A 21,132-nucleotide genomic window follows, 5' to 3' on the forward strand; every position below is an offset into this window, starting at 1 on the left:
AGTAGTTAGGTACATAATAATCCTTAAGTGATAAAATGAGATGCTAATATATTTCTTGTAATTTTAATTTATAATAAAATTCTTAAATATGTTATTGTCATAGACTGGGTTAGAAAATCAACTATCACATAAACTCATCTATGTTTTATTCATATTATATTTTTAAGTTTGAGGATATAAAAATATTTCCTCTTTGAAGTTACTAGTTAGGATAAAATTTACTTGGCACATCTTACAATGATATTTATACTTGTTTTTTTTTTCGAGAATAAATTTTATGCGATATCTCATGAAGGAAATTACATATCATTGTAAAGAGAAATAACTTTGTATATATTATCTGCACCCATATCTTTTATATCAATCTCTATCGATGACATTTTAAATTATATTGGAAACTAGATTGTGTAGATTTCTAAATATTAATTTAAAAGATTAAGATGCTAGAATTAATTATAGATATATCTTAATAATTTGTATATGCATTTATTATTTAAAATCTCTCGTTTTAAGCCTATTTAGCAAGAAAAATATTGACTAATTCTGTAATTGATAATAGATATCTATACCTTTATATAATCTATGAGAAAAATTGCTCTTATAATATTCTACTTAATAAAATAGTGAATAATTAACGCCTGAAAAAAAGTAAGCGCTTTATAACATGGTTCAAAGTTAATCCCAGTATTAATTTTAATGTGTAATTTTTCTCAAGTGTTCAAAATTCTAAATCTTAATATCAAAAACTATTTTAGTTATCAATTTAAAGTCAAATAATATTAAAACACTAATATTCTCCAGTATTCATAAAAAACAACAGCCTGAAACAAGAACACTAAGCTCAAAACATTTAAATATTTGATACATTTATAGTTTAAATATTTTTATTTAAATTATATATATTTATTAATGTACAAAAAATTTAATTTAACAATATATATAGATATAAAAATCATGTATAAAATTTATTATTCATGATATTGATATCCCATGAATTTAAACATAAACACTGTTTAAGTGTTTCGGAGGCCATGCGATTTATTTTATTTGTTACGGTGTCCACCCCTCTTGAGAAGACACGCTCGCTCTCAACGGATGTACTTTGCTGCGACAAAAAATCTTTAGCCATCATGCAAAAGTACGGAAAACGCTCAGAATTACAGTACGACTTAAAAAAACTCGACTTAACACTACATTTTTGAAAAATATGGCTCGCCTAAATTACTAAATTATATTTAAAAAAATTCATATTTTATATTAAAAAAATGCATATGGAATCGCAAATACTTGTAAAAAAAATTACAAGTATTTTATTAGTTTAAAAATTCCATATGGAAGTGAAGTGACTATTTAAATTCTAAAATTAAAAAAGATATTTTATTTTACTTGGCGTGGCACCAGCTAGACGGCAAATTTGTTGAGATTTTTTCTTTTCTTCATTGTTAGGGATAGGGATATGATTAATAATCATTTTTTTTAACTTTCCAAATTTTTTTTATTATTTTTGAGGGTAGCCAAATTAAATTTTAATTTATTTTTTATTCATTTTTTGTTTTTAAAATTATAATTCAATTTTAGAGAGTAACATAAATTTTATTAATAAAAGTTGTCCAATTTTCAGGATTAGTCAATATTTTTCTTGCTAAATAGGGTTAAAACGAGAGATTTTAAATAATAAATGCATATACAAATTATTAAGATATATCTATAATTAATTCTAGCATCTTATTTTAAATTAATATTTAGAAATCTACACAATCTAGTTTCCAATATAATTTAAAATGTCATCGATAGAGATTGATATAAAAGATATGGGTGCAGATAATATATACAAAGTTAATTCTCTGTACAATGATATGTAATTTCCTTCATGAGATATCGCATAAAATTTATTCTCGAAAAAAAAAACAAGGTATAAATATCATTGTAAGATGTACCAAGTAAATTTTATCCTAACTAGTAACTTCAAAGAGGAAATATTTTTATATCCTCAAACTTAAAAATATAATATGAATAAAACATAGATGAGTTTATGTGATAGTTGATTTTCTAACCCAGTCTATGACAATAACATATTTAAGAATTTTATTATAAATTAAAATTACAAGAAATATATTAGCATCTCATTTTATCACTTAAGGATTATTATGTACCTAACTACTCGTATATATAATAACCATTTTTTGTCCCTTATCTGTGATACATCCTCACTGATATTTTAATTTAACATGTTTAGGATATATTTTTTTAGCTATTTCCTTTAAAAAAATTTGAAAAAGTTCAAAAATAGCGATTATGACAATTGTCACCTATCTATGATACATCCTAACTGAATTTTAAATTTAACATGTTTAGAATATATATTTTTAGCTATTTCCTTTAAAAAAATTGAAAAAAGTTCAAAAATAAAGATTATGACAATTGTCACCTATCTATGATACATCCTCACTGAATTTTTAATTTAACATGTTTAGAATATATATTTTTAGCTATTTCCTTTAAAAAATTAAAAAAGGTTCAAAAATAACGAATATGACAAATGTCACCTATCTATGATACATCCTCACTGAATTTTTAATTTAACATGTTTAGAATATATATTTTTAGCTATTTCCTTTAAAAAAATTTGAAAAAGTTCAAAAATAGCGATTATGACAATTGTCACCTATCTATGATACATCCTCACTGAATTTTAAATTTAACATGTTTAGAATATATATTTTTAGCTATTTCCTTTAAAAAAATTAAAAAAAGTTCAAAAATAACAATTATGACAATTGTCACCTATCTATGATTCATCCTCACTGAATTTTAAATTTAACATGTTTAGAATATATATTTTTAGCTATTTCCTTTAAAAAAATTGAAAAAAGTTCAAAAATAACGATTATGACAATTGTCACCTATCTATGATACATCCTCACTGAATTTTTAATTTAACATGTTTAGAATATATATTTTTAGCTATTTCCTTTAAAAAAATTGAAAAAAGTTCAAAAATAAAGATTATGACAATTGTCACCTATCTATGATACATCCTCACTGAATTTTAAATTTAACATGTTTAGAATATATATTTTTAGCTATTTCCTTTAAAAAAATTTGAAAAAGTTCAAAAATAGCGATTATGACAATTGTCACCAATATATGATATATCCTCACTGAATTTTAAATTTAACATGTTTAGAATATTTATTTTTAGCTATTTCCTTTAAAAAAATTGAAAAAAGTTCAAAAATAACGATTATGATAATTGTCACCTATCTATGATACATCCTCACTGAATTTTTAATTTAACATGTTCAGAATATATATTTTTAGCAATTTGCTATAAAAAAAAACTCAAAAAAGTTCAAAAATAACCATCATAACAAATGGCTCTTTTCTATGGTACATCTTTACCTAAAAATTTTAAAAAATAACTAAGATGGAATAGTTAAATCAGAGCGTTATAATTTAAAGAAGCTTTAAGAAACTTTCCCGCCTATAATATTAATATCTACTAAATGTTATTTGACTTTTGGTCGAAAAAAATGATCTAGATATTTGGTTAGGTGAAAAAAAGCAACCATAACTTTAAGGCGTCTTTAAAAAAAACGATCCATATTTTGGGTCGGATTGAATAAAACGACCCGATGTTTGAGTCTGAGTCAGAAAAACGACCCAAACTTTGAGTTGGAGTCGAAAAATACGATCTAAACTTCAAGTTGGAGTCGAAAAATACGACCCTAACTTCAAGTTTGAGTCGAAAAATACGACCCAAATTTCAAGTTTGAGTCGAAAAATACAACCCAAATTTTGAGTCGGAGTCGTAAAAAACGACCCATATTTTGGGTCGAGGTCGTTTTTTTCGGCTTGGGCTTGGGTCGAAGTCGAAAAAAACGACCCATATTTTGGGTCGAAGTCGTTTTTTTCGGCTTGAACTCGGGTCAAAGTCGAAAAAAACGACCCAAACATTGAGTCGGAGTCGAATAAAACGACCCGAGCTTTGGGTCGGGGTCGCGACTCGCGGCGTTTTAACAACACTACCAACAACAAATTTTTAAAGAAAAAATATCTGGTTCGCCCGTCATTCTTAACGGGATAGCTAGTTATTTAAAATTGTATATGAGTTATAAATTACATATAAATAAATACTTTCTTCGTCCATCATAAAACAATTTTCGGAGGTTAATTTTGTATTATGAATTATTCGAATAAAAACAGCCGTTAACAACATTTAGAAATATAAAATGTTTCTTCATTTTTCCTAGGAAATTTTATTAAATAGGAATAATTGTAAATAATTCCTACTAATAATATATTATTAATAAATTATTTTAATCGAATAATCTCGAATTATTCGATCGAATAATATATTTTCCTATTAGAATTTTTCAATCGAAATTGTGTTATTCGTATTCGTAAAATACGAATCTAATCAAATAGAATATCTTATAACAAATAATTCGTTTTAGGTATAATTTTAACTATTATTATTATAATTTTAGACACATCAAAAAAGACACCAACTATCGATGATTTTTTTGGAATAATATTATTGAAAATCTTTTAGACGCATTTTTTTAAATCTAAAAATAATCGAATGAAAAATTTTGATGATTTTACTTATATAAAAAAATATATATTAAATTTAATATTGCATTGCCCTCGAGTTCTAGGGTTGAATAATTTGGAGGCTATGTCTCCTACCCACCCCGGCCATGTAGACACTGATTATAGATATTACCAGATGGAATCCTTAACTACGCATATATTTAAAATTTATTGTGGTGTTTATGTTTTAAGTCCATGTTACTTATTTGTAATAAATTGTCATTTCTATTGTATTCTAGGTCTTTAGGCTTTGTCTTCTGAAAATATCCAACCAAACCATTTTAAATTTCTGAACCCTTCAGATTCGAAGCTATGTTAAACTTTACATTGATAGTGAAATGTGCATATATTTATCAAGATCTTTAACTGTGGATAACTAAATTTTGAAAAGTTAACATTATCCAGCAAATCACAAGTAATTATTTTTTAATAAAATCTAAATCAAAAGTGTTTAATTATTTCTAATCTATTAAATTGTTAAGATTAGGTAAGTTTCAATTACATATTTATTTAAATTCTAAGTCTATATTTTTTAAAGTAATCAGATTTTATAATTTTTATACCTATTATTGACCAAGACATGTGAAAAGTCTAATAATTAATTAATCGATTATTTTAAGTTAAAAATGTGAAATTGATTTATGAATATAATAATGATTATATTTATATTCTACATTTCTTTTATAAATTATCTCCTTCCATATATTTAGACATGATACAAAAAATATGAATAATAAAGTTTTATTTTAAAATATATTTTCAAAAATTCTCAATTTATATGACAAAAAATTAAAAAGCTACAAATATCCTATAATAAAATATAATATTTAATTATAAATAATATGACATTCAGATTCTATTTGTAATGTAAATATTAATTGTCGAACTATTACATATTGAAAAAAACTAGACAAAAATTTTATGGATGAAAAAGATGTAATCGATTTCACCAATCTTTTCCTCACAAATAAAACAACATACATCCACAATGTAAATATCGATTCAAGTCATATAATTTTACTTTTCCCCAAAAATAATAATTTCAACCTTTATAATTTAACGTTTTTTACGATTTTTAATAAAAATATATGCATAACAATTGAATCTGTTGAATGTGAATATGCAAGTTAATATCTAACATACTTTATCTAAGCAAAAGTGTTCAACTCCATTTCAATGCTATAACAACATTTCTTTCTGTGAAAACTATTATCGGAATATTATTAAATATGAAGTTTACATTGACACATATTCACAACCAGCCTGATGAATATTAAGAAGAGAATTATATTTTAGTAACTATGAATAAACTTAAAGAACAAATTAGAGCTTACAACTATCAAAACATATAATCAAGTTATGCGTATTAGAAAAATGGATCCTCTCGTTCAACTCTATTCTAATGCTCTACCAACATTTCTATCTGTCAAAACTATTATGAATCGTGTTATTAAATCATTGAGACCACCTTTGCCTTTCATAAATTCTGATATCCGATTATAAATTAATACTTGATAATAAGACTTTTTTTAATTTGTAATGAAAATAATAAATTATTAATATTTTCTACACATGAACTACTTGAAAGTCTCTGTAATGCCGACCAAATTTTGATGGGCGGCACATTTTTTTCGTGTCCTATATTATTTAAGCAATTATACACTATTCATACAATAATTCTTTGCGCGTATATATTATTGCCAAATAAAAATAAAGAATTCTAAAAATAACCATTGTCGATCTATAGGTATTTTCTTTTCTCCAAGCCATTATAGATTTTTAAATGAGAGTACTTACAAACTCGAATAAATATTTCCAACCTGCTATTTTCATTATGGTCAATGTATTTTAAAACGAATACAGGGTAATAGGTTGACAGCTTATAGAATTCTTAATCCTGATTTTAAGAGATTTTATCGCAGACTAATGGCGATACCTTTCTTAACCGAAATCGACATACCATTGGTATTGTCAGAATTAAATAATGAAGTAGAGGCCTTTAATTTAGATCCCATAAGAGATCTCTTTACATACTTTAAAAGTACTTGGATTAACCCAAACGCTAAATTTAAATATAAGATGTGGAACATGTATGATGTTCAAGGTGTAAGAACAAATAACCATGTTGAAGGATTTCATCGTTCTATAAGTGTATATTACTTATTGTTACTTATCCTAATTTATATATTTTTATTGATATGTTAAAACAAATAAATGGGAAAAAAGTTACCGAGAGAAAAAAAAATACTGCAAAATAGACAAGAAATATTTTTATATTACACTACCTATACACCTTAGTAGTATTTAGAAAGTCAAAAAATCAAATATTCTACGAAGATATTTCTGTGAATTAAAATCTTTATTTTCGCATATCTTGGATAAGATATTTAATATCGAAAAAAAAAATTAAATGAAAAATAATCTAGTCAGCAGGTATATCATTATTTTTTTTCGATATTAAATATCTTGATATTTTATCTAAATTCTGCATTGGTGTATAAGTAGTGTAATATAAAAATGTTTCTTGTCTGATTTTCTCGTCTATTATACAGTATTTTTTTTTCTTTCGGTAACTTTTTTCCCATTACGCAATTGGATAAATTTTATATCCATATCTTGTTGTATTTGTTTTAATATATCAATAAAAAGATATAAATTAGGATGAGAATATGTTATATACTCTTTTAAAGAACGATGAAATCCCTCAACATGGTTATTTGTTCTAACACCTTGAACATCATACATGTTCCACATCTTATATTTAAATTTAGCGTTTGGGTTAATCCAAGTACTTTTAAAGTATGTAAAGAGATCTCTTATTGGATCTAAATTAAAGGCCTCTACTTCATTATTTAATTCTGACAGTACCAATGGTATGTCGATTTCGGTTAAGAAAGGTATCGCCATTAGTCTGCGATAAAATCTCTTAAAATCAGGATTAAGACGACTATATGCTGTCAACCTATTACCCTGTATTCGTCTTAAAATACATTGACAATAATGAAAGTAGCATCCCTTGACAGAAATGGTTGGAAAAATTTCTTCGAGTGCTGTAAGTGCTCCCATTTCGAAATCTATAAGTGCTTTAGAAGGAGAAAAGGAAAAACCTATAGATCGGCAATAGTTTTTTAAAAGATTCAACATTTTTAGATACGTTTCTTTATTTTTATTTGGCAATAATATATATGCGCAAGGAATTATTGTATGATTAATCATTATATGAATAGTGTATAATTGCTTAAATAATATAGGACACGAAAAAAATGTGCCGTCCATCTAAATTTGGTCGGCATTACAGAGACTTTCAAGTAGTTCATGTGTAGAAAATATTAATAATTCATTATTTTCATTACAAATTAAAATAGTCTTATTATCAAGTGTTAATTTATAATCCCCGTATAATCGGATATCAGAATTTATAAGAGGCAAAGGTGGTCTCAATGATTTAATAACACGATTCATAATAGTTTTGACAGATAGAAATGTTGGTAGAGCATTAGAATAGAGTTGAACGAGAGGATCCATTTTTCTAATACGCATAACTTGATTATATGTTTTACGTTTGCTTTGATAGGGGTACGCTCGAATTTGTTCTTTAAGTTTATTCATAGTTACTAAAATTGCATAATGCTCTTCCTCAGATTCAGAAGGATGGTTGTGAATATGTGTCAATGTAAACTGCATATTTAATAATGTACCTCTTGCCGTACAATGACTTAGTCTACATTTAAATAAAATTCCAAACTTATGATGAACATATAGAAATTTATTTGAATATAACAAATTACGTTTTTTTTGGGAAAGAATAAAATTATATGGCTGTTCTACATTTAAATATGAGAATTGAATGTTATTAACTGATATTGGTAAAGTTACAGAGCTATCAGCTGAAATGGAGATATCGATTACAACTTCTTCATCTATAAAACTTTCGTCCAAAAATGGTAAAACATGGAGATCATCCTCTCCATCATCTTGTTCATGATTAATCACAGAAGTCACAATCTCTTCATTTCTACCCATCGATTCTTAAGGAAAAATATATTTTTGATTAATTATGATAAAATTAAAAAGAAAATATACTAACAAAATTTTGATTAACTATGATAAAATTAAAAAGAAAATATATTAAAAAATTTTGATTAACCAAAATCAGCATCTTCTCGAATAGGATTGATCATCGAGGATATCGACTCCGGACCTTCTTCAAGGATCCCAGAAATCCCCACAGCACCTCCATCTTCTTGTTCATGATTAATCACAGAAGTCACAATCTCTTCATTTCTACTTATCGATTCTTAAGGAAAAATATATTTTTGATTAATTATGATAAAATAATATACTAACAAAATTTTGATTAACTATGATAAAATTAAAAAGAAAATATATTAAAAAATTTTGATTAACCAAAATCAGCATCTTCTCGAATAGGATTGATCATCAAGGATATCGACTCCGGACCTTCTTCAAGGATCCCAGAAATCCCCACAGCACTTCCATCTTCTTGTTCATGAATATTCACAGAAGTCACATTATCTTCATTTCTTCCCAATGATACTTAAGGAAAAATATACTAATTTGATTTTCATATTATATTGTAAAATACTTCCTCTTCTTGCAGTCAAGTACTTGCAAATATCTAGAAAATAATAAATTACATCTTGTATATTAAAATCTTGCAGATTAAATAATTTACCATTGCATTCTGCTGTCAGAGTAAATACATTATTTAATGTAAATCCTCTACCATGGCAGGTTGGAGAAGTACAAATATAATAAATTTTACATTTATAATATTTGGACTTTCGGTATGAAGTTGGTATCATTATTTAAGATTGCCACAATAACAGTATTGAAGTAAATACTTTAAAATATTAATATGTAAAAATTTTAATTAAAACAATTACCTTTTCCTTTAAGGAGATAAACAGATATACAATATTGATGTAAATGAGATTGCTACAATAACAGTATTGAAGTAAATACTTTAAAATATTAATATGTAAAAATTTTAATTAAAACAATTACCTTTTCCTTTAAGGGGATAAACAGATATACAATATTGATGTAAATGAGATTGCCACAATAACAGTATTGAAGTAAATACTTTAAAATATTAATATGTAAAAATTTTAATTAAAACAATTACCTTTTCCTTTAAGGAGATAAACAGATATACAATATTGATGTAAATGAGATTGCCACAATAACAGTATTGAAGTAAATACTTTAAAATATTAATATGTAAAAATTTTAATTAAAACAATTACCTTTTAAGGAGATAAACAGATATACAATATTGATGTAAATGAGATTGCCAAAATAACAGTATTGAAGTAAATACTTTAAAATATTAATATGTAAAAATTTTAATTAAAACAATTACCTTTTCCTTTAAGGAGATAAACAGATATACAATATTGATGTAAATGAGATTGCCACAATAACAGTATTGAAGTAAATACTTTAAAATATTAATATGTAAAAATTTTAATTAAAACAATTACCTTCTTTAAGGAGATAAACAGATATACAATATTGATGTAAATGAGATTGCCAAAATAACAGTATTGAAGTAAATACTTTAAAATATTAATATGTAAAAATTTTAATTAAAACAATTACCTTTTCCTTTAAGGAGATAAACAGATATACAATATTGATGTAAATGAGATTGTCACAATAACAGTATTGAAGTAAATACTTTAAAATATTAATATGTAAAAATTTTAATTAAAACAATTACCTTTTCCTTTAAGGAGATAAACAGATATACAATATTGATGTAAATGAGATTGCCAAAATAACAGTATTGAAGTAAATACTTTAAAATATTAATATGTAAAAATTTTAATTAAAACAATTACCTTTTCCTTTAAGGAGATAAACAGATATACAATATTGATGTAAATGAGATTGCCACAATAACAGTATTGAAGTAAATACTTTAAAATATTAATATGTAAAAATTTTAATTAAAACAATTACCTTCTTTAAGGAGATAAACAGATATACAATATTGATGTAAATGAGATTGCCAAAATAACAGTATTGAAGTAAATACTTTAAAATATTAATATGTAAAAATTTTAATTAAAACAATTACCTTTTCCTTTAAGGAGATAAACAGATATACAATATTGATGTAAATGAGATTGTCACAATAACAGTATTGAAGTAAATACTTTAAAATATTAATATGTAAAAATTTTAATTAAAACAATTACCTTTTCCTTTAAGGAGATAAACAGATATACAATATTGATGTAAATGAGATTGCCAAAATAACAGTATTGAAGTAAATACTTTAAAATATTAATATGTAAAAATTTTAATTAAAACAATTACCTTTTCCTTTAAGGAGATAAACAGATATACAATATTGATGTAAATGAGATTGCCACAATAACAGTATTGAAGTAAATACTTTAAAATATTAATATGTAAAAATTTTAATTAAAACAATTACCTTTTCCTTTAAGGAGATAAACACAAATTCAATATTGAAGTAAAGACTTTTTCTAGGAAATATTTCGAAATTTTGAAGCGAAATGGTATAATGACAAAAGACAGACAAACGGATCGGACCAATGACATATAATAATACCTAGACTGACGATTCATTCATTAAAAGTGTACATCAATACAAATCAGCTGGGGACGCCATTTTGGTAACCTATAAGTAATTATTCTCATGTAAAAAGCTGCTATATATTTTCTAATTTTTTGGAATTAAAAAAACAAATATATATTATCCTAATTTTATGATTAAGATTGATGTTATTTGTAAATATGTTATTTTAAAAAGATTTTTCAATATTTGAAGATATTTGCCACTCATATTTTCCAAGTATATTAATAATTTATGATTGATATTTGTTAATGGTTTGTTTTTCATTTATGTAAGAATTAGATGAGTTTTTGTTGTGCAATATCTTGCAATTCAAAATCTAGTAATGATAGAAAATCTTTTCATAGGTAGATTTATTATTTATATGTATAAAGAATATTTGAATATTAAATTTATCTCCAGATTCCCTCTAAAGAATCATATCTTATTATCAAAATGGTTAAAGGCAATCAATAGAAAAAACTTCAACCCCACTAAATATTCCAAAATATGTGGTGATCATTTCACCATTGATAGTTTTATTCCATCTGTTACAGGGCTACGAAGTTTAAAGGAAGGATCTATACCTACCATTTTCAAAATACCCATTCCTCTTCAGGATGTATGATTATAATATAAATATTTTATTTTCCTAACCCATGAGACATAGTCATTAGGAGGTAAAACATATAGGATTAAGTACTCAAAAACTTTGATCTCCTTATAAGAGTGTTTTAAGTTTTAAATAAAAAATATCACTTTTTACACTAATGTTAATATTTTTTTAAATGAGTTCCCTTTATGTCGAAAAACATAATATCTTATTTCCAAAGATGATAAAATATTCATATATATATTTATTATGAAATATTCTTCAAAGATAACAAATAATCTGAATAATACTATTACAATATCAAACTCTATAAAAAAAATTGATCATAACTATGCTGCTAATAACTATACCTTTACCAGAAAGGTTAAATAATATTACTTCAAAAAATAATAATAACCTTTTTATTTAAAAAAAATATTTTTTTAGAGAAAATATTTTCCAAAAACAAGTGACACTTTAAATATTCTTGAAGATGTAGATTTGGAGAAACCTGCTAGTCATGTAAGCCCTATTTATTAAAATTCTTGTGAGATTTATTATTTGTCTATATTTTAATTTATTACAATATTTATATTATAAAACATATTTTTATAAGAATGTTTCAAAAACAATTGACACTATTAATATTCTTGAAGATGTAGATTTGGAGAAACCTGCTAGTCATGTAAGCCCTATTTATTAAAATTCTTGTGAGATTTATTATTTGTCTATATTTTAATATTTATTACAATATTTATATTATAAAACATATTTTTATAAGAATGTTTCAAAAACAATTGACACTATTAATATTCTTGAAGATGTAGATTTGGAGAAACCTGCTAGTCATGTAAGCCCTATTTATTAAAATTCTTGTGAGATTTATTATTTGTCTATATTTTAATATTTATTACAATATTTATATTATAAAACATATTTTTATAAGAATGTTTCAAAAACAATTGACACTATTAATATTCTTGAAAATGTAGATTTGGAGAAACCTGCTAGTCATGTAAGCCCTATTTATTAAAATTCTTGTGAGATTTTTTATTTGTCTATATTTTAATTAAGAGAAAATATGCTTCACAAACAATAGCCAATGATCATATATATACAGCCAATTTATCATTCTTATCAAGAAAGATCAAATATCAAGATAAATATATTTTAAAATTAAGAAAAAAAATGAGTGCCTCTTATAAGAGGGAAACTATAAGAAATAAGAAGATTATCGATTTAAAATCAATTATTAAACAATTGAAGAATAAAAATTTAATATGTGGTGAAGGGGAGGATCAATTGGAAAAAATTTTACAGGCATCCCTTTAGCTTTTATCAAAACCCAATTACACAGTGGAGGCATAAAAAATCCACGGAGATTAAAATTTTCACAAGAAATGAAACAGTTTGCCTCCACTGTTCATTTTTATTCTCCAAAAGCATATAAATACTTAAGGGATCAATTTTGCCTACCATCAGAATCTACATTGAGAACCTGGAGCCAACAAATTAAAATAAGGCCAGGTTTATATTTTATAAATTAAAATATTAATAATTTGATTTTAGGTTTTCTCGATGCTTCTTTTGATAGAATTAAAAGATTTCAATCTGATTCGAAAGTAAAATTATTCACCACATTAAGCCTTGATGAAATGTCCATTCGTCATATTGTACAATGGGACAAAAAGGAGTACCATGGATATGTTGATTGGCAATGAAATCAAACCATCTGATTCTCTTCCTAAAGCCAAACAGGCTCTTTTTCTTATGGCAACATGTCTTAATGGTACATGGAAAATTCCCATAGGATACTTCTTAGTATCAAATACTACTGGAGATTTGCTTGCTAATATAGTCACTAATGCTCTTCATTTATTACATGATACAGGCACTTCCTGTAAAGTTATAGTATGTGATGGTTTGGCGGCTAATATAAAAATGTACCAACTACTTGGTGCATCTATAGATCCTGATCTATGTATACCCTATTTTACTCACCCATTAAATTTTGATGAAAAAGTCTACATTATGTTGGACGTATGCCACATGATTAAGTTGTTGAGAAATCTTCTCGGTGATAAAAAAATTTTAATTTATAATAATGGATCAGTAATTAAATTACTATAAAAATATATATTTTTATAAATTAATAGATAATAAATTGGAAATATATAGCTAATCTTCACAATTTACAAGATAAAGAAGGACTTCGTGCTGCTAATAAAATTAATAAATCTCATATTGACTATCACAAACAAAAAATGAAAGTACAATTAAAAATACTACAATACTTATATTTTTTTTAAAGGTTAAACTTGCTGTACAAGTTTTTAGTAGCTCAGTGGCAAAAGGTATTCTTTTGGCACAAGAGCTAAAGATTGATGGGTTTGAAAATTGTGAGAGCACAGTTGACTTTATTAAAATGATTGATCAGTATTAAAATATATTTTAAATAATATTTTTATAGAATGTTTGACTTTTTAAATACACGGAACATAGTTGCTAAAGGGTTTAAAAAACCACTAACTACAAATTCACTTTCTTATTATGAAAATTTTTTTGAGATGTGGATTACAACTTTAAAATCCTTAAAGTTTGAAAGTGGAAAATACGTTTATAGATCAAAAAAAAAGTCTGCATTATAGGCTTAATCTTGTCAATGAAAAGCATTTTGGGAATTGGGAGGGAATTATTATTAGGACCTAACCCCAAACTCAAGTATTTTATTTAGCATTATATATATTTTGTATATTTATTGCTTTTCATATTTTAGATATCTTTTAACCTACAAAACATCTCAAGATCATCTAGAGCTCCTCTTTAGCTGTTTACGAAGCAGAAGAGGTTTTAATAATAACCCTTCTGCCTATCAATTACGATCAGCTATAAGAGGCGTTATGATAGCAAAGTTGGGAGCCTTATGCACAGGTAATTGTATTCCACTTGATAATACAAATCTTTTTTGTGGAGATTATCAAGATAATGATAATGATGATGACAATATACAAGCTATAGATTTTTCTTTTATAGATGTTCCAGGTATCCAAAAATTATCGCCATTCGTTGATAACATCGCAACTTATATATCAGAATATATAACACGTAAACTTATATCCGAAAATAAGGTAAAGTGTTATATATGTATTTCTGCAATGATTGTTAAAAATTGTAAAGATCAAGAGAGCTATAATTTAATTAAAATTAAAAACAATCAGGGATTAATAATTCCTTCCAGAGATGTATCTAGATTATGCCAATATGCTGAAAGTGGTTTCCGTACATTTGAACATAATAATCAAATTAATAGGCCTTGTATATTTAAACGAATAGTATCTTTTGTGATTTCAAAAGTGATAGAAATAAATATTTTTGATAATCTGGTTGATCACATGCTAGATCAAGAAGAAACATCTAGCCATTATCAAAAATTAATTAGATTAATAGTTGAACGTTACATAAACATAAGATTTTATCATTTTGCAGATAAACAAAATAAAAATGAAAATACCAACATTCGTCAGAAGCTGACCAAAACCATTCTATTTAAAGGACAATAAATATATCTATATAATCTTTTTTAATTTAAATGATATTAGATATATATTGTAACTATATATATTTAAATATAAATAATATCTATAAATCCTTTTTGTAATTCATGAATATTATTTCTATTTATTAATTTATAATAAACAATTATTGATTTTCATCATAAGATTAATAATCTCATAATATTAAGTTATGAAATTCTTCAAAAAATAAATAGGTAAGATTAAGCTAAATTTATCTGAAGTCTTAGAAATGTTTTAATTTAAAAAATAATTTTTTATTTGCAATACATAATTTATCCTAATCTATTAAATCAATATGATCCAATTAGCACAACTGATTAAAATATTAAATTCATATTGTATTTCTTTAATAATATAACATATTTTTTATAATATATATATTATTGAGAATCTGAAGATTAAACATTAACTTTATATTTAAAAAAAAAGAAATACCTCTATTTTTAAGATTCAGGATCACAACTTTAAAATTGAGAGAACTTTACATTTATTATTTAAGAAAAATATTGGAGAGGATGCCATTCTGGATTTCTAAGTTATATATTACTTTTTTATTAATATCATAATGTAAATTTTTAGCTAGAATTCTTTAAAAATTAACTTATGTTTAGATGTTTAAGCCAAACAATATGAATATTTGATTTGGGCCCGCTGTCACGAATATTAAAAAATATCAAAAAGACAAATAAGCTAAAATGGCGACCAATATGGCCCCTAAAGGTTGAAGCGAGAGATTTTAAAGATTTGGGCCCGCTGTCTCGAATATTAAAAAGTATCAAAAAGACAAATAAGCTAAAATGGCGACCAATATGGCCCCTAAAGGTTGAAGCGAGAGATTTTAAAATATAAAATTAAAACATGGCCGCCAATAAATTTCAATCGGCTATTACAAATGAGACAGATTTTATAATTTAAATTAATATAAAATTAATAACAAATTATTAGAAATTTGTAATTTAATAAAGTAAATAATACAATTTAAATATTAATTAATTAATTGATATATAAAAAATTTAATATAATGTAATCAATATATTTAAATATTTAATTAATTGATATATAAAATAATTAAATATATGATTGTTTGTAGTATTTAATATAATGTAAACAATATATTTAAATTTAATATAATAGTTAATATTATTAACATAGTTACTATAATATATTTTATATATTAATTTAATTATATATTGAATATAATTTCATCATATATAAATTTAATTATAATTATTTATAATATATTTAGATATAGAAATATTATTGGTTTATATAATATATTGCTTTATGATTAATTGGTATATATTAATTACTTAACTTACTAAGAAATCCCTAGATAAATTTTTTATCGTTGGATTTATACTTATTTATATAATCATCAGATTTCCTCACATCTTTTAATTTTTTTGAGATTCTATTAGTATATATAAGTTACCTAACTTAGTAGGAAATCCCTGAATAACTTTTTTATCGTTGGATTTATACTTATTTATATAATCATCAGATTTCCTCATATCTATTAATTTTTTTGAGATTCTATTAGTATATATAAGTTACCTAACTTAGAAGGAAATCCCTGAATAAATTTTTTGTCGTTGGATTAATACTTATTGCAATGTTACACATTTATTAGCATTAAAGGATATATTTTTATTTTATTAAATAATATTAATTTCACAAATAAATATATAATCTTATAATACATTATTTATAAGGGTATCATTTAGTATAAATATTCGAATAACGTTAAATACAGAAAAAAATAATTGGATAAAAAATGCGCATAAATGCAATACATAACTTAATAAATAAATAAAAAATCACAAAAATTGTGGATAAATACAATATAAAATTAGGCTATAAATGTAAGAACGACCATAAATATTGTAATTGGCTTATACCACTTCTGTATGACCCGACTAAAATATAAATACTTAGACTAATAGCTGTTATTTTATTGACAACATGAAAATTATTGAACAATTAATATAATTACATGACGGAGGAAAAATCGTGAAAAAAGAATATATGGCAAAAGTAGACATTGTAGTTTTAAAAAAACTTAAATGTGATTAGATTTTTTTGAATATAAATATCTTGATATTTTTTCTAAATATTCCATAGGAGTATATATATACCCACAATAAAGAAATATATTTTCCCTAATTTTATCGTCTATTTTGTAATATATTTTTCTTCTCTCTGTAACTTTCCTTCCATCATCTAATTGTAATAATTTAAGGTCCATGTCCTGTTCTATAATTTTTATAATAAAAAGATAAATGTCAGGATGAGAGTAAGGAAAATATTCTTTCAAAGATCTGTGGAAACCTTCGACATAATTATTTGTCCTTTCACCTCTAACATCAAATGTATTCCACATTTGGTAGTTAAATCTTGCATTACTATTAATCCAAGTATTTTCAAAATAATCTAAAAAGTTGTATATAGAATACAACCCAAAAGAATCAGCTTGTATTTTTAGTTCATTCATAATATATGGCACATCCCGCTCTAATAAAAACGGAATAGCCATAATTATACGGAAAAATTTTTTTACATCATTATTTTGTATATTTATCATGGTCAGACCACATTGCTGAATGCGCCTAACGATACATTGACAAAAATGGAAATAACAGCCTTTGACAAGAATGTTTGGAAAAACATTCTTTAAGGCTAAATATACGCCAATTTCAAAATCAATGGTGGCATATTTTGGGGAAAAATTTAAACCTAAAGTTAAACAATAATTTTTTAATAAATTAAACATATTTATATAAGTATTTTTGTATTTATAGGTAATAATATATAAACACATACAATTAAGGTATGGTTAATTAAAATATTAATAGTATAAAATTGATAAAATAATTTAGGGGAGGAATAGAAAGTTCCATCCAAAAAAATTTTTTCAGCCAAACAAAGGCGTGAAAGAAGAGATCTTGTAGAAAATATTAACAATTTTTTATCATCACAACTATGAACTAAAAAATTAGTTCCAGTCATGGTAATTGTGTGCTGTTGGGTTAATATAATATCACCATTTGAAAGGGGAAGGGGGGGTCGTGTTAATTGAATAACACGTCCCATAATGGATTTAACTGATAAAAAGGTAGGTAACGTTTTGGGGTTTTGCATACAGAAAGGATCGAGTTTTCTGTCTCTCATAACCTTTCTGTATGTCTTTCTAATACTAATATTTTTATTTAACAGAAGTTCTGTTTTAAGCATATTGATCGTGATGAGTGTATTATATATTTCTTCATCATTATGATCAATATGCTTTTGTGTCATTATAAAATAAGTATTTAAAATCCCCCTCCCTTTACAATGTTTTGTATGGCATTTATAATATATTAATTTATCATTAATATACAAATACTTATTAGAATATAAAAAGTCATTATTATATTTTGATTTTATTAATTTATAAATTGATTTTTTTAAAAAAAATAAATCTTGAAAATTGAATGGTGATTGATTTATTTAAAAAGAAAATAAATTTTGAATGTCATTGCAATTAAATTGATATAATGAATATTATTTATATTGAATTTTACATGGAATTGATGCATAATTGATTTCACTGACAACAGCTTCTTGGGTTAGAATAGGAATATCATCTTGAATAGCTTTATAATTGATATAGTAAATGAATTAATCATATTATATATGCATGGAATTGATGCATAATTGATTTCACTGACAACAGCTTCTTGGGTTAGAATAGGAATATCATCTTGAATAGCTTTATAATTGATATAGTAAATGTATTAATCATATTATATTTACATGGAATTGATGCATAATTGTTTTCACTGACAACAGCTTCTTTGGTGAGAATAGGAATATCATCTTGAATAGCTTTATAATTGATATAATAAATATATTGTATTTATTTTGTAAATAAGATAAAATTAATGTATTACTTTGACATCCAATACTTGCATATGAAATGGAAGCTTTAATAAAGAGGTAAATAATGTTAAAGGATGATATAAATAGGTTTTACTTTGGCATCCTACAGAAAAATAATTTTTTTGAAGGCAGATTGCATCTATAATATATTAATATAAAATTTATCTATAATTAATATACTCGTGCACTCTTTGGACATGGTAAATAAATTGTTCTTAACAATCCAGCGTCCAAGGCATGGTTTATTTGTGCATGTAAAGTAAGCAGTAAAGCTATTATAGTCTTTATGCTTTTTAAAGTTGTTAAATAATATTAACTTTAAAAAATTATTTTTTTTTATCCTTAAGCCATTTATGGCGTAACTTAAAATTTCTTTTTGTTAAAAACAACTTTTATATTTTAAATCAATTTGTTTGTAAACTAATATTTTATAAATCAGTTTCTTTCTTTTTGTTAAAAAAACAACTTTTATATTTTAAATCAAATTGTTTATAAACTAATATTAAATTTTATATTTTATAAATCAATTTACTTAACAAACTAATGTTCAATTTTTTATTTTTAATCAATTTATATAAATTACATTGTCAATATATATAGCAAACTTTTTTTGAATATATCATCATTATTATTTTTTAATCTAAATCTCAATAAACTTTTTATGGTGGCAGTTCCGCTACTTATTCGAGGAAGTCGTAAATAAATAAATAAATATGAAACAGATTCCCAATAATAATGTTAATATAATTATTGAATTTCCAATATACGCAGGCAATGGCGATCTTTTTTTGAGTAGATTTGAAGACATCTTCAAGGACAATCAGATATCGGACATCGAAAAAGCGGGTTCCTTTACAAGAAGATTACCAGATGAGGTATACATCAAGCTTAAATCGATATGTTCACCTACCGACTTCATCAATCCATCGATATTGATTGAAAAATTCAGGTTATTACACCCGAGGAAATCTACAAGTTCCAACTTATTATTATTTAATGCAGCTGTACAAGGTAAAAACGAAAGTTACATCGATTGGGTAAGTAGATTATGCATTTTAAAAAATGAATGTTTGCTAAGTGATAGTAGAGTTATTGAAAAAGTAAAAATTTCGTCAATCAGCAAAAATATTAGGCAGAAAATTACATTAAAAGAAAACATTACATTAGAAGAAGTTCTTACTTTAAGAGATGATTTTGAAGAGTTAGAATTAAAAGAAAATATAATTGCTAAAGTTGAAAATATTTCTTTAAACGAAAAAACAGAAAATGATACAACCGTGAAACATATAGAAAGGCAAAGAGGCAGGAAAACAGAAGAAAATAAACAATTGGTGAGATATGGAGACCATGATGAACGACGAAATTTACAATCTAATTACGATAACAGACAACGATGGACAGCAAGAGGCCATGACTTTCAAAGAAATATTTATCAAGGAAATAATTATAACCCCAGTTACCAAGTAAATAATTACAACCCTAGATATCAGAATTATAACGCGAATTATTACAACGTCAGAGCAAACTATCCAGGATCGTACAATAATTCTTCGAGATTTGATAATAGAACTAGTTATATTAAAAATGACTATAATAATAATAGATTTAATAATGATTACAATTACAGATATAACAGACATTATAACGATTCAAGATGTATTCAAAGATATAATGATAATCATAATATTGGGAATCGAGGAACTAATCAAGTATGCAATTATAAATATCATAACAACGACAATAATCAATCACGATATACAAATAAAGTAAACACTGTTAATATAGAAGAGATAAAAGAAGATGATAATGACAAACTAGAAAGAAAAGAATATAATTTATAC

The 21,132-nt window shown here is 24.6% G+C and overlaps 3 protein-coding genes across 8 annotated transcripts; 1 reads left to right on the plus strand and 2 right to left on the minus strand.

Annotated features, from left to right (window-relative positions):
• Positions 1–5,510: 5,510 nt before the first annotated feature.
• On the minus strand, positions 5,511–9,551 carry LOC135931086 (uncharacterized). Its single transcript, XM_065467955.1, has 6 exons — positions 9,504–9,551; positions 9,293–9,460; positions 9,203–9,235; positions 9,004–9,153; positions 8,744–8,893; positions 5,511–8,624 (listed from the first exon to the last, which is right to left on the minus strand). The coding sequence occupies exons 2-6, from the start codon at positions 9,420–9,422 to the stop codon at positions 7,873–7,875; spliced, it is 1,215 nt and encodes a 404-aa protein (XP_065324027.1). The 5' UTR covers positions 9,423–9,460; positions 9,504–9,551; the 3' UTR covers positions 5,511–7,872.
• LOC135927335 (uncharacterized) lies at positions 7,141–7,740 on the minus strand. The gene has a single exon (XM_065463305.1). It carries the CDS (start codon positions 7,738–7,740, stop codon positions 7,141–7,143), a length of 600 nt encoding a protein of 199 aa, XP_065319377.1.
• Positions 9,552–11,375: 1,824 nt separating the features above from the next.
• LOC135931151 (THAP domain-containing protein 1-like) lies at positions 11,376–15,373 on the plus strand. 6 transcript variants are annotated; one of them, XM_065468054.1, is made up of 14 exons: positions 11,376–11,446; positions 11,504–11,574; positions 11,630–11,828; positions 12,087–12,182; positions 12,246–12,320; positions 12,415–12,483; positions 12,580–12,648; positions 12,745–12,813; positions 12,873–13,325; positions 13,368–13,910; positions 13,955–14,068; positions 14,110–14,234; positions 14,269–14,519; positions 14,575–15,373. In XM_065468054.1, the coding sequence occupies exons 2-9, from the start codon at positions 11,510–11,512 to the stop codon at positions 13,128–13,130; spliced, it is 900 nt and encodes a 299-aa protein (XP_065324126.1). In that variant the 5' UTR covers positions 11,376–11,446; positions 11,504–11,509; the 3' UTR covers positions 13,131–13,325; positions 13,368–13,910; positions 13,955–14,068; positions 14,110–14,234; positions 14,269–14,519; positions 14,575–15,373. The 6 variants fall into 6 exon arrangements, with proteins under 6 accessions (XP_065324126.1, XP_065324127.1, XP_065324128.1 ...); XM_065468055.1 differs by lacking the exon at positions 12,745–12,813; XM_065468056.1 differs by lacking the exon at positions 12,415–12,483.
• The last annotated feature ends 5,759 nt before the right edge of the window (positions 15,374–21,132 follow it).

This window comes from Gordionus sp. m RMFG-2023, chromosome 1 (assembly GCF_954871325.1).
Source record: "Gordionus sp. m RMFG-2023 chromosome 1, tfGorSpeb1-WG-v2, whole genome shotgun sequence".
In the NCBI taxonomy this organism is placed as follows: domain Eukaryota; kingdom Metazoa; phylum Nematomorpha; class Gordioida; order Chordodea; family Parachordodidae; genus Gordionus; species Gordionus sp. m RMFG-2023.

Excerpts from the sequence above, each read along its gene's own strand:
- LOC135927335 (XM_065463305.1), bottom strand. The coding sequence starts at position 7,740 with ATGTTGAATCTTTTAAAAAACTATTGCCGATCTATAGGTTTTTCCTTT.
- LOC135931086 (XM_065467955.1), bottom strand. The coding sequence starts at position 9,422 with ATGATACCAACTTCATACCGAAAGTCCAAATATTATAAATGTAAAATT. Across the intron at positions 8,894-9,003 it reads TCGAGAAGATGCTGATTTTG|AATCGATAAGTAGAAATGAA; the intron begins GTTAATCAAAAT and ends TTTTTCCTTAAG. Across the intron at positions 8,625-8,743 it reads TCGAGAAGATGCTGATTTTG|AATCGATGGGTAGAAATGAA; the intron begins GTTAATCAAAAT and ends TTTTTCCTTAAG.
- LOC135931151 (XM_065468054.1), top strand. The coding sequence starts at position 11,510 with ATGAGTTTTTGTTGTGCAATATCTTGCAATTCAAAATCTAGTAATGAT. Across the intron at positions 11,575-11,629 it reads GATAGAAAATCTTTTCATAG|ATTCCCTCTAAAGAATCATA; the intron begins GTAGATTTATTA and ends ATTTATCTCCAG. Across the intron at positions 11,829-12,086 it reads TACCCATTCCTCTTCAGGAT|ATAACAAATAATCTGAATAA; the intron begins GTATGATTATAA and ends TATTCTTCAAAG.